General features: G+C 44.0%; 2 protein-coding genes and 2 long non-coding RNA genes across 53 annotated transcripts in view; 3 read left to right on the top strand and 1 right to left on the bottom strand.

The window, feature by feature from the left end:
• The first annotated feature begins 1364 nt into the window (after positions 1 to 1364).
• npb (neuropeptide B) lies at positions 1365 to 3245 on the top strand. The gene is made up of 2 exons (XM_052528937.1): positions 1365 to 2015; positions 2663 to 3245. Exons 1-2 carry the CDS (start codon positions 1746 to 1748, stop codon positions 2789 to 2791), a joined length of 399 nt encoding a protein of 132 aa, XP_052384897.1. The 5' UTR covers positions 1365 to 1745; the 3' UTR covers positions 2792 to 3245.
• A 1021-nt stretch (positions 3246 to 4266) lies between these two features.
• LOC127932645 (uncharacterized) lies at positions 4267 to 4748 on the top strand. Its single transcript, XR_008146278.1, has 3 exons — positions 4267 to 4358; positions 4419 to 4601; positions 4646 to 4748. It is a non-coding gene; the product is annotated as an uncharacterized LOC127932645 (long non-coding RNA).
• gnav1 (guanine nucleotide binding protein (G protein) alpha v1) overlaps positions 4714 to 16941 on the bottom strand; it is a 56788-nt gene continuing 44560 nt past the window's right edge. Inside the window, exons 6-13 of one of the 50 annotated variants that reach the window (XM_052528849.1) lie at positions 12962 to 13091; positions 12763 to 12834; positions 7236 to 7323; positions 5961 to 6769; positions 5721 to 5923; positions 5601 to 5640; positions 5521 to 5560; positions 4714 to 5440 (exon numbers count right to left, since the gene is read on the bottom strand). In XM_052528849.1, the coding sequence (XP_052384809.1) occupies positions 6579 to 6769; positions 7236 to 7323; positions 12763 to 12834; positions 12962 to 13091 (481 nt within the window). In that variant the 3' untranslated portion in view covers positions 4714 to 5440; positions 5521 to 5560; positions 5601 to 5640; positions 5721 to 5923; positions 5961 to 6578. Of the gene's footprint in view, positions 5924 to 5960; positions 6770 to 7235; positions 7324 to 12762; positions 12835 to 12961; positions 13092 to 16941 lie in introns of all 50 variants that reach the window. The other 49 variants (XM_052528861.1, XM_052528877.1, XM_052528885.1 and 46 more) reach the window with 49 other exon arrangements.
• On the top strand, positions 7331 to 10946 carry LOC127932654 (uncharacterized). Its single transcript, XR_008146294.1, has 3 exons — positions 7331 to 10075; positions 10706 to 10880; positions 10916 to 10946. It is a non-coding gene; the product is annotated as an uncharacterized LOC127932654 (long non-coding RNA).

Raw genomic sequence — 16941 nt, 5'->3', positions numbered from 1 at the left:
AGGCCGTCATTGAAAATAAGAATTTGTTCTTAACTGACTTGCCTAGTTAAATAAAAGGTAAAATCTTTTTTTTTTAATAGCGCAAGAAAAAAATCTAGGATTGTTTCTAGGCTATATTATATCAGCCTGTTGCATGTGGATCACACAAGTCGGCTACCATCAGATCCGGCTGAACCACAAGAACCACAGACGATTTGATTCACCGATTCGTTTTAAATCAGACTACTCAGTTCCATTCGCGTTATTTGGTCAGATTATTGATGATCTGCTCTCCGATATTGGAGATGGCCTTTGATCAGCACTTTTAAATTAACCTAGATTATTATTTTTTGTTAATGGAGCCTATGCGTAATTATTATATTCCCATTTGGTCATGTATGGACGACAAGGTGGTATTGTATTAGGATCCCCATTAGCGGTTGCGATAGCGTCAGTTACTCTTCCTGGGGTCCACACAAACCATGACATAATACAGAACAGTAATAGACAAGGACAGAACTACATCCATTTTTTTTAAATGGCACATGTAGCCTACATATCAATACATACTGTACACCCAAACTCTCAAATAGGGGAGAGGCGTTGTGCCTTGAGGTGTTGCTTTATCTGTTTTTTGAAACCAGGTTTGCTGTTCGTTTAAGCAATAAGAGATGGGAGTTCCCTTCAATAATGACTATATAATACTGTACGCTTTCTTGAATTTGTTCTGGATTTGGGGACTGTAAAACAAAAGACCCCTGGTGACATGTCTAGTGGGTTAAGTGTGTGTGTGTGTAAATTGAGCCCTCTGATTACAATGAAGAGCAAGACGTGCCGCTCCGTTCTGCGCCAGCTGCAGCTTGACCACACGACTGGGCAATAATCAAGAGAAGACTAAACTAGAGCCGAGACTTGCTTTTTGGAGTGAGGTGTCATAAAAGCAGATGATTCTTTATTACAGACAGACCTCTCCCCATCTTTACAACCGTTGAATATTTATGTTTTGACCATGACATTTTAGACTCTAAGGTAACACCAAGTCATTTAGTCTCAACTTGTTCAGCAGCCACACCATTCATTGGTTATATAGACTGTTATCTAAAAATGGGGATCTTATTTACACTGTTGTGGAGGTACGGGGTTCTACAGAAGGATACACTAACAACTGAAAACGTGTGATTTTTAGGATAGCCTATCATTTACGAGCACTTGAACACATTCCCTAATCCATTCAGTGGGCTGTCTCTCTCTCCTATCTCTCTCTCCCATTTCTGTAAAGTTAAAGCATCTGAAGCTGGACCATTTATGACGAAATTCCAGTCATATGCCAATAAACGTAATTTACTTTCTAGTTTTCAAGGAACAGATGAGGATCGGTGTGATGTCACTATGTCAACCTCCCCAAACACAGGGGTAAAGAGAAAACGCATAAATCCGGATTGGATTGTTCATCTGCGTGCGTAAAGATGAATCATTCAATCTTTCTGATCCAATTGACAGGTCACGATCGTGCCGCGCGCCTATATAAACGGTCACAACATTCGAGAACACCCAACCAACGGAAGAACCCGCCAACAAGAACGTCAGTTGATATTGGTAACCTAGGCTACAGCTCACCAGAGAAGAAGACAAGAACAGAAGAACCAAAAACATCCCGACGATCAACCGAACCAACCAACCGAACCAACCAACCGAACCAACCAACCGAACCAACCAACCGAACCGAACCAACATTCCATCCAGCTGCGTAAAAAAGGCGTCACGAGATGGAGAGGTCTGTTAGATTCGCCGTGGTGTGCGTCGGTATCTCCATGCTTATCTCGTGCCACCCTATCGAGGCGTGGTACAAGCAGTCCACCGGACCGAGCTACCACTCGGTCGGCCGAGCCTCGGGTCTGCTGTCCGGGATCCGGAGGTCCCCGTACATCCGGAGGTCTGAGTCAGAAGAAACGGTGATGGACAGCGGGGAGAACACCGGCACCGAGAACAACCTGGTGACTGACGGTAACCGACAGACCCCCGTGCTCAAAAACATGGTAAGTGTGATTTGGGAGGTAAAATCGTTGAATTAAAGTCTAAGGTAGATGGTACCCAAAGAGAGGCCCGATTAGTTCGATATGCTGAGATTCTACCTGCACGCAAATTAATGAAGTGAATTGATTACCATTATTACAATGGCAAAATTTGACAATGTATTTTTTGGGGGGCAAAGTGCCGTAGTCACATTTAAAAGTTTAAACATCTTTTAAACGTGAAATTATATAAATTGGAATCGACTCGGAAGTAGCGCGCCAGATATCAGACCACTGCGTAAAAGGCGCTGTCCTTTAGCACCAAAGAGACGCGCAACTTGCCTACTGTCAGATAAATTAAACCGTTTAAGCAGTCTTTATACCCAATAAAATACATTGTAGACTATAGGCTAGACCTACTTGAATAATAGCCTATAAATAGTAACCTGAATGTGACAAAAACTGAACTAAAACCAACCTTTGACAAGACAAAATGTCTCAGTTGTCGGGCTATATTTCAATGTGACAATAAGTACAAATTATTTTCATTTCTTGAAAATTTGTATCCATTTCTATTTTTCTACATTTCAGCACATTTCCCCCAAACAGGTCTACTTTAATGTGCCACAATTAATGACTGAACATCATTTAACTCGCCGTTTCTCTCCAAGGCTATCTGTGTGACAGACATCTCTCCCAACCTGAAGAGCTGCGAGCTGCTGCGGGACGGGACGAGTACGTTCCAGTGCAAGGCTGACGTGTTCCTCTCCCTCGACTCGCTGGACTGCCTGGCCGCGTGAGACCAACAAATCTCCCGCCGGCGCCAACAACAACAGTTGACTTTCCGCGAGGTAGACGGGCGAGAACGCAGGCCGCGTGCGAGAAAAAGGACCGGTGATCGATGATGACATTGAATGTTTTCTCGTCATTTATATATAAAAAAAAAACGGATGTGAATAATGTTTGTTTAATACTAGCGGTGTAAAACAAAACAAAAAAAGACAAGACAAAATTAAAAACCCAAAGTGCAATGTGTGTGAGAGAAAGTTGTTACTAGGCGACAAAGCTCTCTTTTGTCCCCCCCCCACTCCCCGATATTCCTATGCCGACCCTCACCCAGACCCTCCCTTGTAGGTTACCTGCGTTGCCTAATCTAGACTATTATTACATGTTCATAAATCGTTGCCTGCTGAGCAGAACCTGTCCAAGTACTTTTATTTATTTTATTAAAATGAACAAATATTGCTAATTTGATTGGTGTACATTTTGTATTTATGCTTGACTGATAGTAGCCTAGGCTACATATTCATTGTGGAAACAAATGAAGATGTTATTTTGTGCAGTAGGACCTCGCCTATTTCGAAGCCTCAGCAACACAAATCACTTATATTTAAGTATTTTCATCCAGACAATGGTTTTCACTGAAACACATTTTTCTGCAGTCAGTTGCACTACATAGCCTATTCTAAACTGGGTAGTTAGAGCCCTGAATGTTGATTGGCTGAAAGCCATGGTATAACAGACCATATACCATGAGTATGACAAAAAGTACTGTTCTAATTACGTTGGTAACAAAGTTTTTAACAGCAGTAAGGCACCTCAGGGGTTTGTGGTATATAGCCAATATACCACACCGCCCTCAGGCCTTATTACTTAAATCTGCTTTGTTTACTTCCTAAAAATGACGACACGGCCAGTAAACAAACGACTACGAAACATTCAAATAATTATTTCATCGGCATAGCCAATTAATCTGAAGACACCAAGGTCAAGTTATTTCACAAGATCGACTGAATTATAATCCAATTCTGTGTCCAAATCTCAACCCAAAAACTCAAGATTAAAATGTTATTAGATGACAGAAGCATATAAAACAGAATTTAAATACTACAAGGCCTCTACTAAAAAGGTACTTTTTACCCCCCCAAGCCCCCCATAAACGGGCACAATTAGGAATGATTCTTATAAATACATAATGGCAAGATTTTATTTCTCAAATGCTTAGACAATAGTTTGATAGCAATAGTCTTCCAACAGATACTTCTGTTGAGCAACTTAGACAAAAATACACAAATGAATGACAGAATAAAACATGTAAATTAAGAAAAAAGAGGAGAGAGAGAGAAAGGAAGAGGCGTTTGAGAGAGGGAGAGAGAGAGAGAGAGAGGGAGGAAGAGGTGTTAGAGAGGGAGAGAGAGAGGAAGAGGTGTTTGAGAGAGGGAGAGAGAGGAAGAGGTGTTTGAGAGAGAGAGAGAGAGGAAGAGGTGTTTGAGAGAGAGAGAGAGAGAGAGAGGAAGAGGTGTTTGAGAGAGGGAGAGAGAGAGAGAGGAAGAGGTGTTTGAGAGAGGGAGAGAGAGAGAGGAAGAGGTGTTTGAGAGAGGGAGAGAGGAAGAGGTGTTTGAGAGAGGGAGAGAGAGAGAGAAAGAGGTGTTTGAGAGAGGGAGAGAGAGGAAGAGGTGTTTGAGAGAGAGAGGAAGAGGTGTTTGAGAGAGGGAGAGAGAGAGAAAGGAAGAGGTGTTTGAGAGAGGGAGAGAGAGAGGAAGAGGTGTTTGAGAGAGGAGAGAGAGAGAGGAAGAGGTGTTTGAGAGAGGGAGAGAGAGAGAGGAAGAGGTGTTTGAGAGAGGGAGAGAGAGAGAGAGAGAGAGAGAGAAGAGGTGTTTGAGAGAGGGAGAGAGAGAGAGAAAGGAAGAGGTGTTTGAGAGAGGGAGAGAGAGAGAGAGAGAAAGGAAGAGGTGTTAGAGAGGGAGAGAGAGAGAGGAAGAGGTGTTTGAGAGAGGGAGAGAGAGAGAGAAAGGAAGAGGTGTTTGAGAGAGGGAGAGAGCGAGAGAGGGAGGAAAGGAGAGCAGGACACAAGAGTGATGAGATTTACTGCAGTTAAATAAAGCCAGTTGTTTTCTGTGATCTCTGTCCCATTAAGGAGTGATAGGCATTGATGGATGGCAGGTAAATGCCCGTAGTCAGTATGGATGAGTGAACCCCTTAACACACACACAGTATGGATGAGTGAACCCCTTAACACACACACAGTCAGTATGGATGAGTGACCCATAACTCCACACCTCCACACCAGTACCACACTGCCCGCGCATCTAATGGACAAACGGTAAATCCGCCTGCCTGCCCACACACACACTAAGACATGCACTAAGCTGAGTGAGCATTTAGCCGGAGCAACCGAGCAACCAAAGCTGAGAGGAAGCCTATCATTACCATCTACAGGGTCCCTCCAATGAGCTCTGGTATGAATAAGAAATATAACAAGTATGTTAAGAATTAAAATGTTGATGTTGTATTATTCATATTCTGATTAGGGTTGCTTAACAACAACAATAACACAAATAAATATGTACCATAGTCCATGACTGTTCCCAAAAACAAGGAGAGGGAAGTGAAATGTTCTCCAATAGACCTCCTCCTCGTTCCGGGAAGAGAAATGTTCTCCAATAGACCTCCTCCTCGTTCCGGGAAGTGAAATGTTCTCCAACAGACCTCCTCCTCGTTCAGGGAAGAGAAATGTTCTCCAATAGACCTCCTCCTCGTTCCGGGAAGAGAAATGTTCTCCAATAGACCTCCTCCTCGTTCCGGGAAGTGAAATGTTCTCCAATAGACCTCCTCCTCGTTCCGGGAAGAGAAATGTTCTCCAATAGACCTCCTCCTCGTTCCGGGAAGAGAAATGTTCTCCAATAGACCTCCTCCTCGTTCCGGGAAGTGAAATGTTCTCCAATAGACCTCCTCCTCGTTCCGGGAAGTGAAATGTTCTCCAATAGACCTCCTCCTCGTTCCGGGAAGTGAAATGTTCTCCAATAGACCTCCTCCTCGTTCCGGGAAGAGAAATGTTCTCCAATAGACCTCCTCCTCGTTCCGAGAAGTGAAATGTTCTCCAATGGACCTCCTCCTCGTTCCGGGAAGTGAAATGTTCTCCAATAGACCTCCTCCTCGTTCCGGGAAGTGAAATGTTCTCCAATGTACCTCCTCGTTCCGGGAAGTCATGTAAACAATTCCAGAGGAAGTGAACAGAGGGTCTTTCATTATGAAGTCGACTTAAACACGCTTTTCTTCCGGAACCAGAAAACGGAGTAGGGTGACGGAGCCCCTAGTCACTGATCTTGGGTCGGTTTTCCATTATCCCCACTAACGGTTAAAGTGGAACTCAGCAGTTGAAACAATAACAAAGCGTCCTCCCCGTTTTGGTAAACAGCCGAGGGACGGGGCTGGAGAATTGTAACCTCTCTCAAATGCATAGCTAGAGCTATGGATGCAAAGACTGTCAATCCATGATATCAACATTCTAGTTTTAACCATGTTGAGGCTATTTGTTCACATTTACGTTGTTTACAAACGGAGTAAAACAAGCTTATATTTTGAATTAAGCTCATGAGCCATTTATAAGTTCCATTCTTCAAGAATCAATGGGCCAGTTGCTAAGTCCAAAAATGGACGTAGCAACGGCTGATTGACCCTTTAAGGTTATGATTTGGTGAGGGGAAGCTGAGTCTAGCTCTGTACCGAGGGAAACTTCACCCCAGAGTCCAGAAGCCAACCAGCGTCATCGGAACTGTTAGAACTCATAGGAACTCTTAGAACCAATCATAGCAGAGAGACGGCCTCTAGGTTCTCTTTGATGATGGTGTCCATGACGACCTGGAAGACAATCTGTACGTTGGAGGTGTCCGTTGCCGTGGTGAAGTGGTGGTAGATGAGTTTGCTGGGCGTGGTGTTGAGAGACACAAACATTCCGGCAATGTATCGGGCCGCAGCGTCCACGTCACAGTCTGCACCTGAGGAGGGAGAGAGAGGGAAGAGGGGGAGAGAGAGAGGGAGAGAGAGAGAGAGAGAGAGAGAGGGAGGGAGAGAGAGAGAGAGAGAGAAGAGGGAGGGAGAGAGAGGGAAGAGGGGGAGAGAGAGGGAGAGAGAGGGAGAGAGAGAGAGAGAGAGGGAGAGAGAGAGAGAAGAGGGAGGGAGAGAGAGGGAAGAGGGGGAGATGGAAAGAAAGAGGATGTCAGGCAATACCGTTTTCAGAGTTAGTTTCATATCTTGATAAGATGTTGTATTATCATGATGGCTTCCTCCGATCTCAAGCCTGTATATTGTTATTTTATCAATGACAAAGAAGGCCATTTCATGTCAAACACCAATGGATTGCAATAGCATTATCAGTCTGGTCACATATGTTTTACCTATTGCGTGTGGTGCACGTGTTGTGTGTGTGTGTGTGTGTATTAGGGTGTGGTCAGCGTGACTGACCTTTGAACTGCGGCACATACAGCCGCAGATGCCGCCCCGAATGTAAAATCTTCTCTTGAAAAAGATCGATCTTGTTCATAAATAAGATCTGCAATAAATAAACAAATACATTAATAAATAAAAAATATCCGACATCCCTGGTCGGCAATTATACACAAATAAATAAAGTGGTAAACAAACATACAGATGAACAATAGGGAGGGTGTTCAATCAATGTTCAAACAAAGTTCAAACAACGTTCAATCAATATTCAAATCAATATTCAATCAATGTTCAAACAATATTCAATCAATGTTCAATCAATGTTCAATCAATATTCAAATCAATATTCAATCAATGTTCAATCAATGTTCAATCAATATTCAAATCAATATTCAATCAATGTTCAATCAATGTTCAATCAATATTCAATCAATATTCAATCAATGTTCAATCAATGTTCAATCAATATTCAAACAATATTCAATCAATGTTCAATCAATGTTCAATCAATATTCAAATCAATATTCAATCAATGTTCAATCAATGTTCAATCAATATTCAAATCAATATTCAATCAATGTTCAATCAATATTCAATCAACGTTCAAACAATATTCAAATCAATATTCAAATCAATATTCAAATCAATATTCAATCAATGTTCAATCAATATTCAATCAATATTCAAATCAATGTTCAATCAATATTCAATCAATATTCAAATCAATATTCAAATCAATATTCAATCAATGTTCAATCAACGTTCAAACAATATTCAAACAAGAATAATATTGTGATTACTGGTGTCAAACCATTTACTGTAAATACAACTTCCATGTGATACAGATATAACTGCAGACTTATACTACTCATCAATCAACCGTAAAACAGATATAACTGCAGACTTATACTACTCATCAATCAACCGTAAAACAGATATAACTGCAGACTTATACTACTCATCAATCAACCGTAAAACAGATATAACTGCAGACTTATACTACTCATCAATCAACCGTAAATGCCAGTTGATGAATGGTCAAATCTGTACATGTGATTGGGAGAGCGATCACTGGCGAATTCAGATCAATTACCTAGTGAAGCCTTGGCTACAGGAGGATTGATTGAGCTCGCTGTCGCAAGTATTGTGGTGTGAGTCAACACACTGTCCCTGACTGACTGTCCCTTTCACAGTACACAACACTCTGACTCAGTGGCTTGCATGCCAAATGGCACCCTATTCCCTATATAGTGCACTACTTTGTTTACCAGGGCCCATATGAAGGGACATAAAGGGAACCGGGTGACATTTGGGACGCATCTTAGTTCACTGTAGTGGTTCACTAGTGGACCAATTAAAAGTCTATGAGGACTTCTCATTCTACCTGGCTTTGGTTCATTTGGTTAAAAGAACAACAACTAGCTAGATAATAATGGATGAACTGATTTGAATGAAGAGAATAATGAGTGTGTGTGTGTGTGTGTGTGTGTGTGTGTGTGTGTGTGTGTGTGTGTGTGTGTGTGTGTGTGTGTGTGTGTGTGTGTGTGTGTGAATGTGGTATGTAATTAACACAGTGGAACAGTGGGTGGAGGGTTATAGGTCAGCAGACTCACAGACACGCCCTGATAGATTAATTACTCGGTCTCACACACGTACGCATGCACACACCACCACACCAAGTGGGCATGAAAAACACACTAAAGGAGGTCCCATTAAACAAGCTCGTTACACCGTCTTTCATTTGATGAGGGCGGGTGTGTGTGTTGGTGTGTGTGTGTTGGTGTGTATGTGTTGGTGTGTGTGTTGGGGTGTGTGTGTTGGTGTGTGTGTGTTGTTGTGTGTGTGTTGGTGTGTGTGTGTGTGTTGGGGTGTGTGTGTGTGTGTGTGTGTGTTGGGGTGTGTGTGTGTGTGTGTGTGTGTGTGTGTGTGTGTGTGTGTGTGTGTGTGTGTGTGTGTGTGTGTGTGTGTGTGTGTGTGCGTGTGTGTGTGCGCGTGTGTGGTAACAAAGATATTGCAGAGGCATGTCCACTCAGAAGCCACGAGTGACATAAATGACAAGTGAGAAAGACTTCCTCCATGTTTGCTTCACTCATCCGTTCCCACTCTGTCCTCCCCATGGACTCTCTATGCGTAACAGTGAGTGTGTAGTGTGTGTGTGTGTGTAGCGTTTGTGTGTGTGTGTAGCATCTTCTCCATCCTGTCCATTAGCAAAAGGACAACGAGAGGACAACCATGTCAACCAAACCCTGTTTAGACTTTGCCAAGTAGCTGTAACTATCAATGGAAGAGTTTCTGTACGGATGGGACTTTTCTAGCCATAATAAAAATAAAATAAATAATGGCAAAATCTGTGCACTACAACATTTGAAAAGATAAATAAATGAACATGCATGCCAGGCTAGTTTGGCACATTTTCTTCTCGCCCAGCCTGCTGGTTACATGATCTCTTACCAAACACCATTCTATCAGACTTTTGAGGTCGTTGACGGTCCATCTGTTCTCGCTCATTGACTCCTGTGTATTCTAATTCCAGCGTGTACTAGGTTGTTTACAAGCGGGGGAAAAAATGCTTTTCATTTGAATTGGGTTTTAGACTAGGGCCTTACCACTGAGGTCCTACAGTATCTAGACTGTCTGTTACCACTGAGGTTCCCTGTTATAGAGACTGTCTGTTCCCACTGAGGTCCTACAGTATAGAGACTGTCTGTTACCACTGAGGTCCTACAGTATAGAGACTGTCTGTTCCCACTGAGGTCCTACAGTATAGAGACTGTCTGTTACCACTGAGGTCCTACAGTATAGAGACTGTCTGTTCCCACTGAGGTCCTACAGTATAGAGACTGTCTGTTACCACTGAGGTCCTACAGTATAGAGACTGTCTGTTACCACTGAGGTCCTACAGTATAGAGACTGTCTGTTACCACTGAGGTCCTACAGTATAGAGACTGTCTGTTACCACTGAGGTCCTACAGTATAGAGACTGCCTGTTCCCACTGAGGTCCTACAGTATAGAGACTGTCTGTTACCACTGAGGTCCTACAGTATAGAGACTGTCTGTTACCACTGAGGTTCCCTGTTATAGAGACTGTCTGTTCCCACTGAGGTCCTACAGTATAGAGACTGTCTGTTACCACTGAGGTCCTACAGTATAGAGACTGTCTGTTACCACTGAGGTCCTACAGTATAGAGACTGTCTGTTACCACTGAGGTCCTACAGTATAGAGACTGTCTGTTACCACTGAGGTCCTACAGTATAGAGACTGTCTGTTACCACTGAGGTCCTACAGTATAGAGACTGTCTGTTACCACTGAGGTCCTACAGTATAGAGACTGTCTGTTACCACTGAGGTCCTACAGTATAGAGACTGTCTGTTACCACTGAGGTCCTACAGTATAGAGACTGTCTGTTACCACTGAGGTCCTACAGTATAGAGACTGTCTGTTACCACTGAGGTCCTACAGTATAGAGACTGTCTGTTACCACTGAGGTCCTACAGTATAGAGACTGTCTGTTCCCACTGAGGTCCTACAGTATAGAGACTGTCTGTTACCACTGAGGTCCTACAGTATAGAGACTGTCTGTTCCCACTGAGGTCCTACAGTATAGAGACTGTCTGTTACCACTGAGGTCCTACAGTATAGAGACTGTCTGTTACCACTGAGGTACTACAGTATAGAGACTGTCTGTTACCACTGAGGTCCTACAGTATAGAGACTGTCTGTTACCACTGAGGTACTACAGTATAGAGACTGTCTGTTACCACTGAGGTCCTACAGTATAGAGACTGTCTGTTACCACTGAGGTTCCCATTATAGAGACTGTCTGTTACCACTGAGGTCCTACAGTATAGAGACTGTCTGTTACCACTGAGGTCCTACAGTATAGAGACTGTCTGTTACCACTGAGGTTCCCCGTTATAGAGACTGTCTGTTACCACTGAGGTCCTACAGTATAGAGACTGTCTGTTACCACTGAGGTTCCCCGTTATAGAGACTGTCTGTTCCCACTGAGGTCCTACAGTATAGAGACTGTCTGTTCCCACTGAGGTCCTACAGTATAGAGACTGTCTGTTACCACTGAGGTCCTACAGTATAGAGACTGCCTGTTCCCACTGAGGTCCTACAGTATAGAGACTGTCTGTTACCACTGAGGTCCTACAGTATAGAGACTGTCTGTTCCCACTGAGATCCTACAGTATAGAGACTGTCTGTTCCCACTGAGGTCCTACAGTATAGAGACTGTCTGTTCCCACTGAGGTCCTACAGTATCTAGACTCTCTCTTACCATTGAGGTCCTACAGTATAGAGACTGTCTGTTCCCACTGAGATCCTACAGTATAGAGACTGTCTGTTCCCACTGAGGTCCTACAGTATAGAGACTGTCTGTTACCATTGAGGTCCTAGGGTATCTAGACTGTCTGTTACCATTGAGGTCCTAGGGTATCTAGACTGTCTGTTACCAATGAGGTCCTACAGTATCTAGACTCTCTCTTACCTTTGAGGTCCTAGGGTATCTAGACTGTCTGTTACCAATGAGGTCCTACAGTATCTAGACTCTCTCTTACCATTGAGGTCCTAGGGTATCTAGACTATCACTTACCATTGAGGTCCTACAGTATATAGACTGTCTCTTACCAATGAGGTCCTACAGTATATAGACTGTCTCTTACCATTGAGGTCCTACAGTATATAGACTGTCTCTTACCACTGAGGTCCTACAGTATATAGACTGTCTCTTACCACTGAGGTCCTACAGTATATAGACTGTCTCTTACCATTGAGGTCCTACAGTATATAGACTGTCTCTTACCAATGAGGTCCTACAGTATATAGACTGTCTCTTACCACTGAGGTCCTACAGTATATAGACTGTCTCTTACCAATGAGGTCCTACAGTATATAGACTGTCTCTTACCAATGAGGTCCTACAGTATATAGACTGTCTCTTACCAATGAGGTCCTACAGTATATAGACTGTCTCTTACCACTGAGGTCCTACAGTATATAGACTGTCTCTTACCAATGAGGTCCTACAGTATCTAGACTCTCTCTTACCATTGAGGTCCTATAGTATATAGACTGTCTCTTACCACTGAGGTCCTACAGTATATAGACTGTCTCTTACCACTGAGGTCCTACAGTATATAGACTGTCTCTTACCACTGAGGTCCTACAGTATATAGACTGTCTCTTACCACTGAGGTCCTACAGTATCTAGACTCTCTCTTACCATTGAGGTCCTACAGTATATAGACTGTCTCTTACCACTGAGGTCCTACAGTATATAGACTGTCTCTTACCACTGAGGTCCTACAGTATATAGACTGTCTCTTACCACTGAGGTCCTACAGTATATAGACTGTCTCTTACCACTGAGGTCCTACAGTATATAGACTGTCTCTTACCACTGAGGTCCTACAGTATATAGACTGTCTCTTACCACTGAGGTCCTACAGTATATAGACTGTCTCTTACCACTGAGGTCCTACAGTATATAGACTGTCTCTTACCACTGAGGTCCTACAGTATCTAGACTCTCTCTTACCATTGAGGTACTCTTGAAGAAGATGTTGTTGCAGATGGAAGAGAAAAGTTTCAGACTCTCCTGTAGGCGGTTCTGAAAGAGGGGAATTCATTAGATGTAACATTAGTAAAACAGGCGTCTGTCACGTCAGTCCATGTGTAGTAATATTGTAACCGTGTTCATCAGGGAAAAGACAGGTAAAGATGTCGGGGTGTCTCACCATACATGGGTCCTCTACTAGAGTCATGTCGTATCCACTGAGAGAAACAACAAATACCACGGCCCGGACGTCCTCGAAACAACCAATCCACTTCCTCCTCTCTGTCCTCTGACCCCCCACATCATACATCCTGGAGAGGGGGAAGGGGGAGAGAATTAGTTTGTATAAATATATCTTTTTTTAATGAGCGAGTGAGAAATCTGTACATTAGATGGAACACATCAGACTCATTGATTATGTGGAGTAGAGAACTTGGGCAGCCAGCGAGACAGGTTATTAGTGTGGTCGTGGTTTGGCCAATGTGTTTAGTCTTTTAAGATCCATGTGATAATGACAGTTTGCTGTCAGCAGGAGGTTCACAGCATAGGTTCAAATAGGACACCTGCTACTATTTAGATCGTGTGTGTGTGTGTTTATCAATTAGCTAAAAGACAATTAGCAAGTTAATTAATTTACTCAGATTGAGGGAACCGTCTGTTGGGTCCTTCAGGAACACCTGGGTCCTCCGTGAAGCCCCTCGAGGTCCACACAGAGCTTGCGTCCCAATTGGCACACTATTCCCGATTCAGAGCAGTCTTCAGGGCCCACGGGGCTCTGGTTGAAGTAGTGCATTACATGGGGAATAGAGTGTCATTTGGGACACGGCCAGAGCGCTTAGAATAAGCCAGAGATGATGGAAACCTCTGTAGTATTTTAGCGTAAGCCAACGTCATTAAAACGAAAAGGGATCTCATTTGGGATTTAGTGATGCCAGTCTCTTTTCTCCTCCCCTCCTAAAAGGTCCGGGGGCGAACGGTTGAACACCGTCACACTCAACTGCAATGAATACGTTTTTTTTTTAAATCACTTTTTACTCGCAATAAACCATAACAATTATTAATTCGCAATTAATTTGATATGCTACAGTCCATGTTGAGTATTGGTGAGTTTGTCTCTGCTCTCAGAAGATTCTACACTAAAACCCAAACAACTTGGAGGTCTGGTGCTGGCTAATATGGTGTGAAATCAGCTGATAATCAGATAAATTGACACGTTGTACCAAAATGAACAAATGGCGCATTAGATGATGCATTCAGAGTACAATTTTTTGGTTTTTCTTTCTTTTTTTTTGTTTTTCACATACTATTTATTTGGGGGTATTATTCGTACACAACCTTGTCTAGCAGCTTTCTCCATCTGTTCAGCTAGTGTTATCACTGTGTTTGGTGTGTGTGTAGTATATCATATCATCCAGCCACATCTATAACATCTGTTCAGCTAGTGTTATCACTGTGTTCGGTGTGTGTGTAGTATATCATATCATCCAGCCACATCTATAACGTCTGTTCAGCTAGTGTTATCACTGTGTTTGGTGTGTGTGTAGTATATCATATCATCCAGCCACATCTATAACATCTGTTCAGCTAGTGTTATCACTGTGTTTGGTGTGTGTGTAGTATATCATATAATCTGGACATTGGTCTGTAGCTAATTGGACTTAATAGTTTATTTCTCTTGATGTGTTTTGAGGGTTTTATCTGAAGTAAATAAGTCCAAGGCAATAGACAGAGACAGTGAGATGCAATCTGCATCCCAAATGACACCCCTAATTCATATATAGTGCACTACGTTTGACCAGAGGCAATCGGGCCCCGTGTATGGAATGCCAATCGGGCCCCGTGTATGGAATGCCAATCGGGCCCCGTGTATGGAATGCCAATCGGGCCCCGTGTATGGAATGCCAATCGGGCCCCGTGTATGGAATGCCAATAGGGCCCCGTTTATGGAATGCCAATCGTGCCCCGTGTATGGAATGCCAATCGGGCCCCGTGTATGGAATGCCAATCGGGCCCCGTGTATGGAATGCCAATCGGGCCCCGTGTATGGAATGCCAATCGGGCCCCGTGTATGGAATGCCAATTTTTAAAAAACAAATTTCTACCACATCTCAAAATCACAAAATTAACTAATGATGCTAGCCGATACCCTCTTTTCTCTTTTCTCTTTCCCCTAGCCCCACCCTCTTTTCTTTTCTCTTTCCCCTAGCCCCACCCTCTTTTCTTTTCTCTTTCCCCTCCCCCAGCCCCACCCTCTTTTCTTTTCTCTTTCCCCTCCCCCAGACCCACCCTCTTTTCTCTTTCCCCTCCCCCAGCCTCACTCTCTTTTCTCTTTCTCCCAGCCCCACCCTCTTTTCTCTTTCCCCCAGCCCCACCCTCTTTTCTCTTTCCCCCAGCCCCACCCTCTTTTCTCTTTCCCCCAGCCCCACCCTCTTCTCTTTCCCCCCCCAGCCCCACCCTCTTTTCTCTTTCCCCCAGCCCCACCCTCTTCCCCTCCCCCGCCACTCTCTTTTCTCTCTCCCCTCCCCCTCTTTTCTCTTTCCCCTCCCCCAGCCCCACCCTCTTCCCCTCCCCCAGCCCCACCCTCTTTTCTCTTTTCCCTCCCCCAGCCCCACCCTCTTTTCTCTTTTCCCTCCCCCAGCCCCACCCTCTTCTCTTTCCCCTCCCCCAGCCCCACCCTCTTCCCCTCCCCCAGCCCCACCCTCTTTTCTCTTTTCCCTCCCCCAGCCCCACCCTCTTCTCTTTCCCCTCCCCCAGCCCCACCCTCTTCCCCTCCCCCAGCCCCACCCTGTTCCCCTCCCCCAGCCCCACCCTCTTCCCCTCCCCCAGCCCCACTTAACATGTAAATTCATTGGTCATTCATCAGTGTCGGTTAATTATCTGATGCTCTGATGAAGACAAGGTGAAATGGAGAGAGGCCGCGTCCCCATAGCACCCTATTCCCTATATAGTACACTACTTTTCACCAAAGCCCTATGGGACCTGAATAGGGTGCCACTTGGGATGGTGTCTCATCTCTCTAGAGGCGGAATGAGGGGGTCACAGGTCAATGGTAAGCAGGCTGTGTGTGTGTATGCACTAAACTGTCCTGTGACATCTGGGCGGCGAGGGCTGGTAGACGCAGGAGACGATGTGATTGGAGGATTAAACAAGTGTTCCATTCGTTCTTTCATTACATAGTTAATTAGGGGTTAGCTAACGATCTGCGACCTACGTTGACCTTGACTGAGGAAGAGTGAGTGTGTGTGTGTGTGTGTGTGTGTGTGTGTGTGTGTGTGTGTGTGTGTGTGTGTGTGTGTGTGTGTGTGTGTGTGTAAGGTTCAGGAATACATCTCTCCATCCCCATCTTTCTCTGGGTCCCTCACCACATACTTTAGAGAGAATGAAAGAGAGAATAGAGAAGGACAGATATTATACTGAAGCCTCCCTCTCCTCCTTTTACCTGATCAGGTATTACAGCTCCGCCCACAACGCAAACACACTGTCAACAACTATGAGTTATAAAAAGCCTGTGTCTTTTCGAAAGAGAGGCAGACAATGGGTGACAACGAAGGCCTTACACACCCATTCATCCACTGGTCCTTTTAGTGCTCTACCATTTAACCTACCCCCGCAGTGCCCCTGCAGTGCCCCGCAGTGCCCCCGCAGTGCCCCGCAGTGGCTGTGGGATTTAGCAGTAGTCAACGTGACAGAAAAACAACAAAAGCAAAGCATGAGGAGTAGAGGAGGAGAGAGACCAGAAAGGAGGAAAACGAGAAAGATCAAGAGAGAGACCAAACAGAAACCACTTCCTGTCAGCCAGCAATATTTCAAAAGACTTTTATTTTACATCTAGATGACGCACACACACCTATGGGGCTGAAACGTAGACTACTACAGGGGCCGTATGTATCGAGACGTCTCCAGACTGTCGAACATTTCAAAGCACAACACACACTATATAAAGATCAGGATGAGCCTCTGCCCAGTGACGTGGTGCAACATCCCTGGCCCAATGTTGACGTTTCAATTATTCAAATAATGAACATTTGGCGTGATTCATAATTTAGTTTGTTTGAAAACATAAATTGAAGTGAAATTGGGTGTGAAATACACACATGAAAAGTCTCATCTCATAAATGTTACAAGATATTCCAGAGAACTGTCATATGTTTTTTCTGCCAT

Source organism: Oncorhynchus keta, chromosome 10 (assembly GCF_023373465.1).
Source record: "Oncorhynchus keta strain PuntledgeMale-10-30-2019 chromosome 10, Oket_V2, whole genome shotgun sequence".
In the NCBI taxonomy this organism is placed as follows: Eukaryota; Metazoa; Chordata; class Actinopteri; order Salmoniformes; family Salmonidae; genus Oncorhynchus; species Oncorhynchus keta.
Note: the sequence above shows the minus strand (reverse complement) of the source record. Positions and strands in the feature narration are given on the sequence as shown.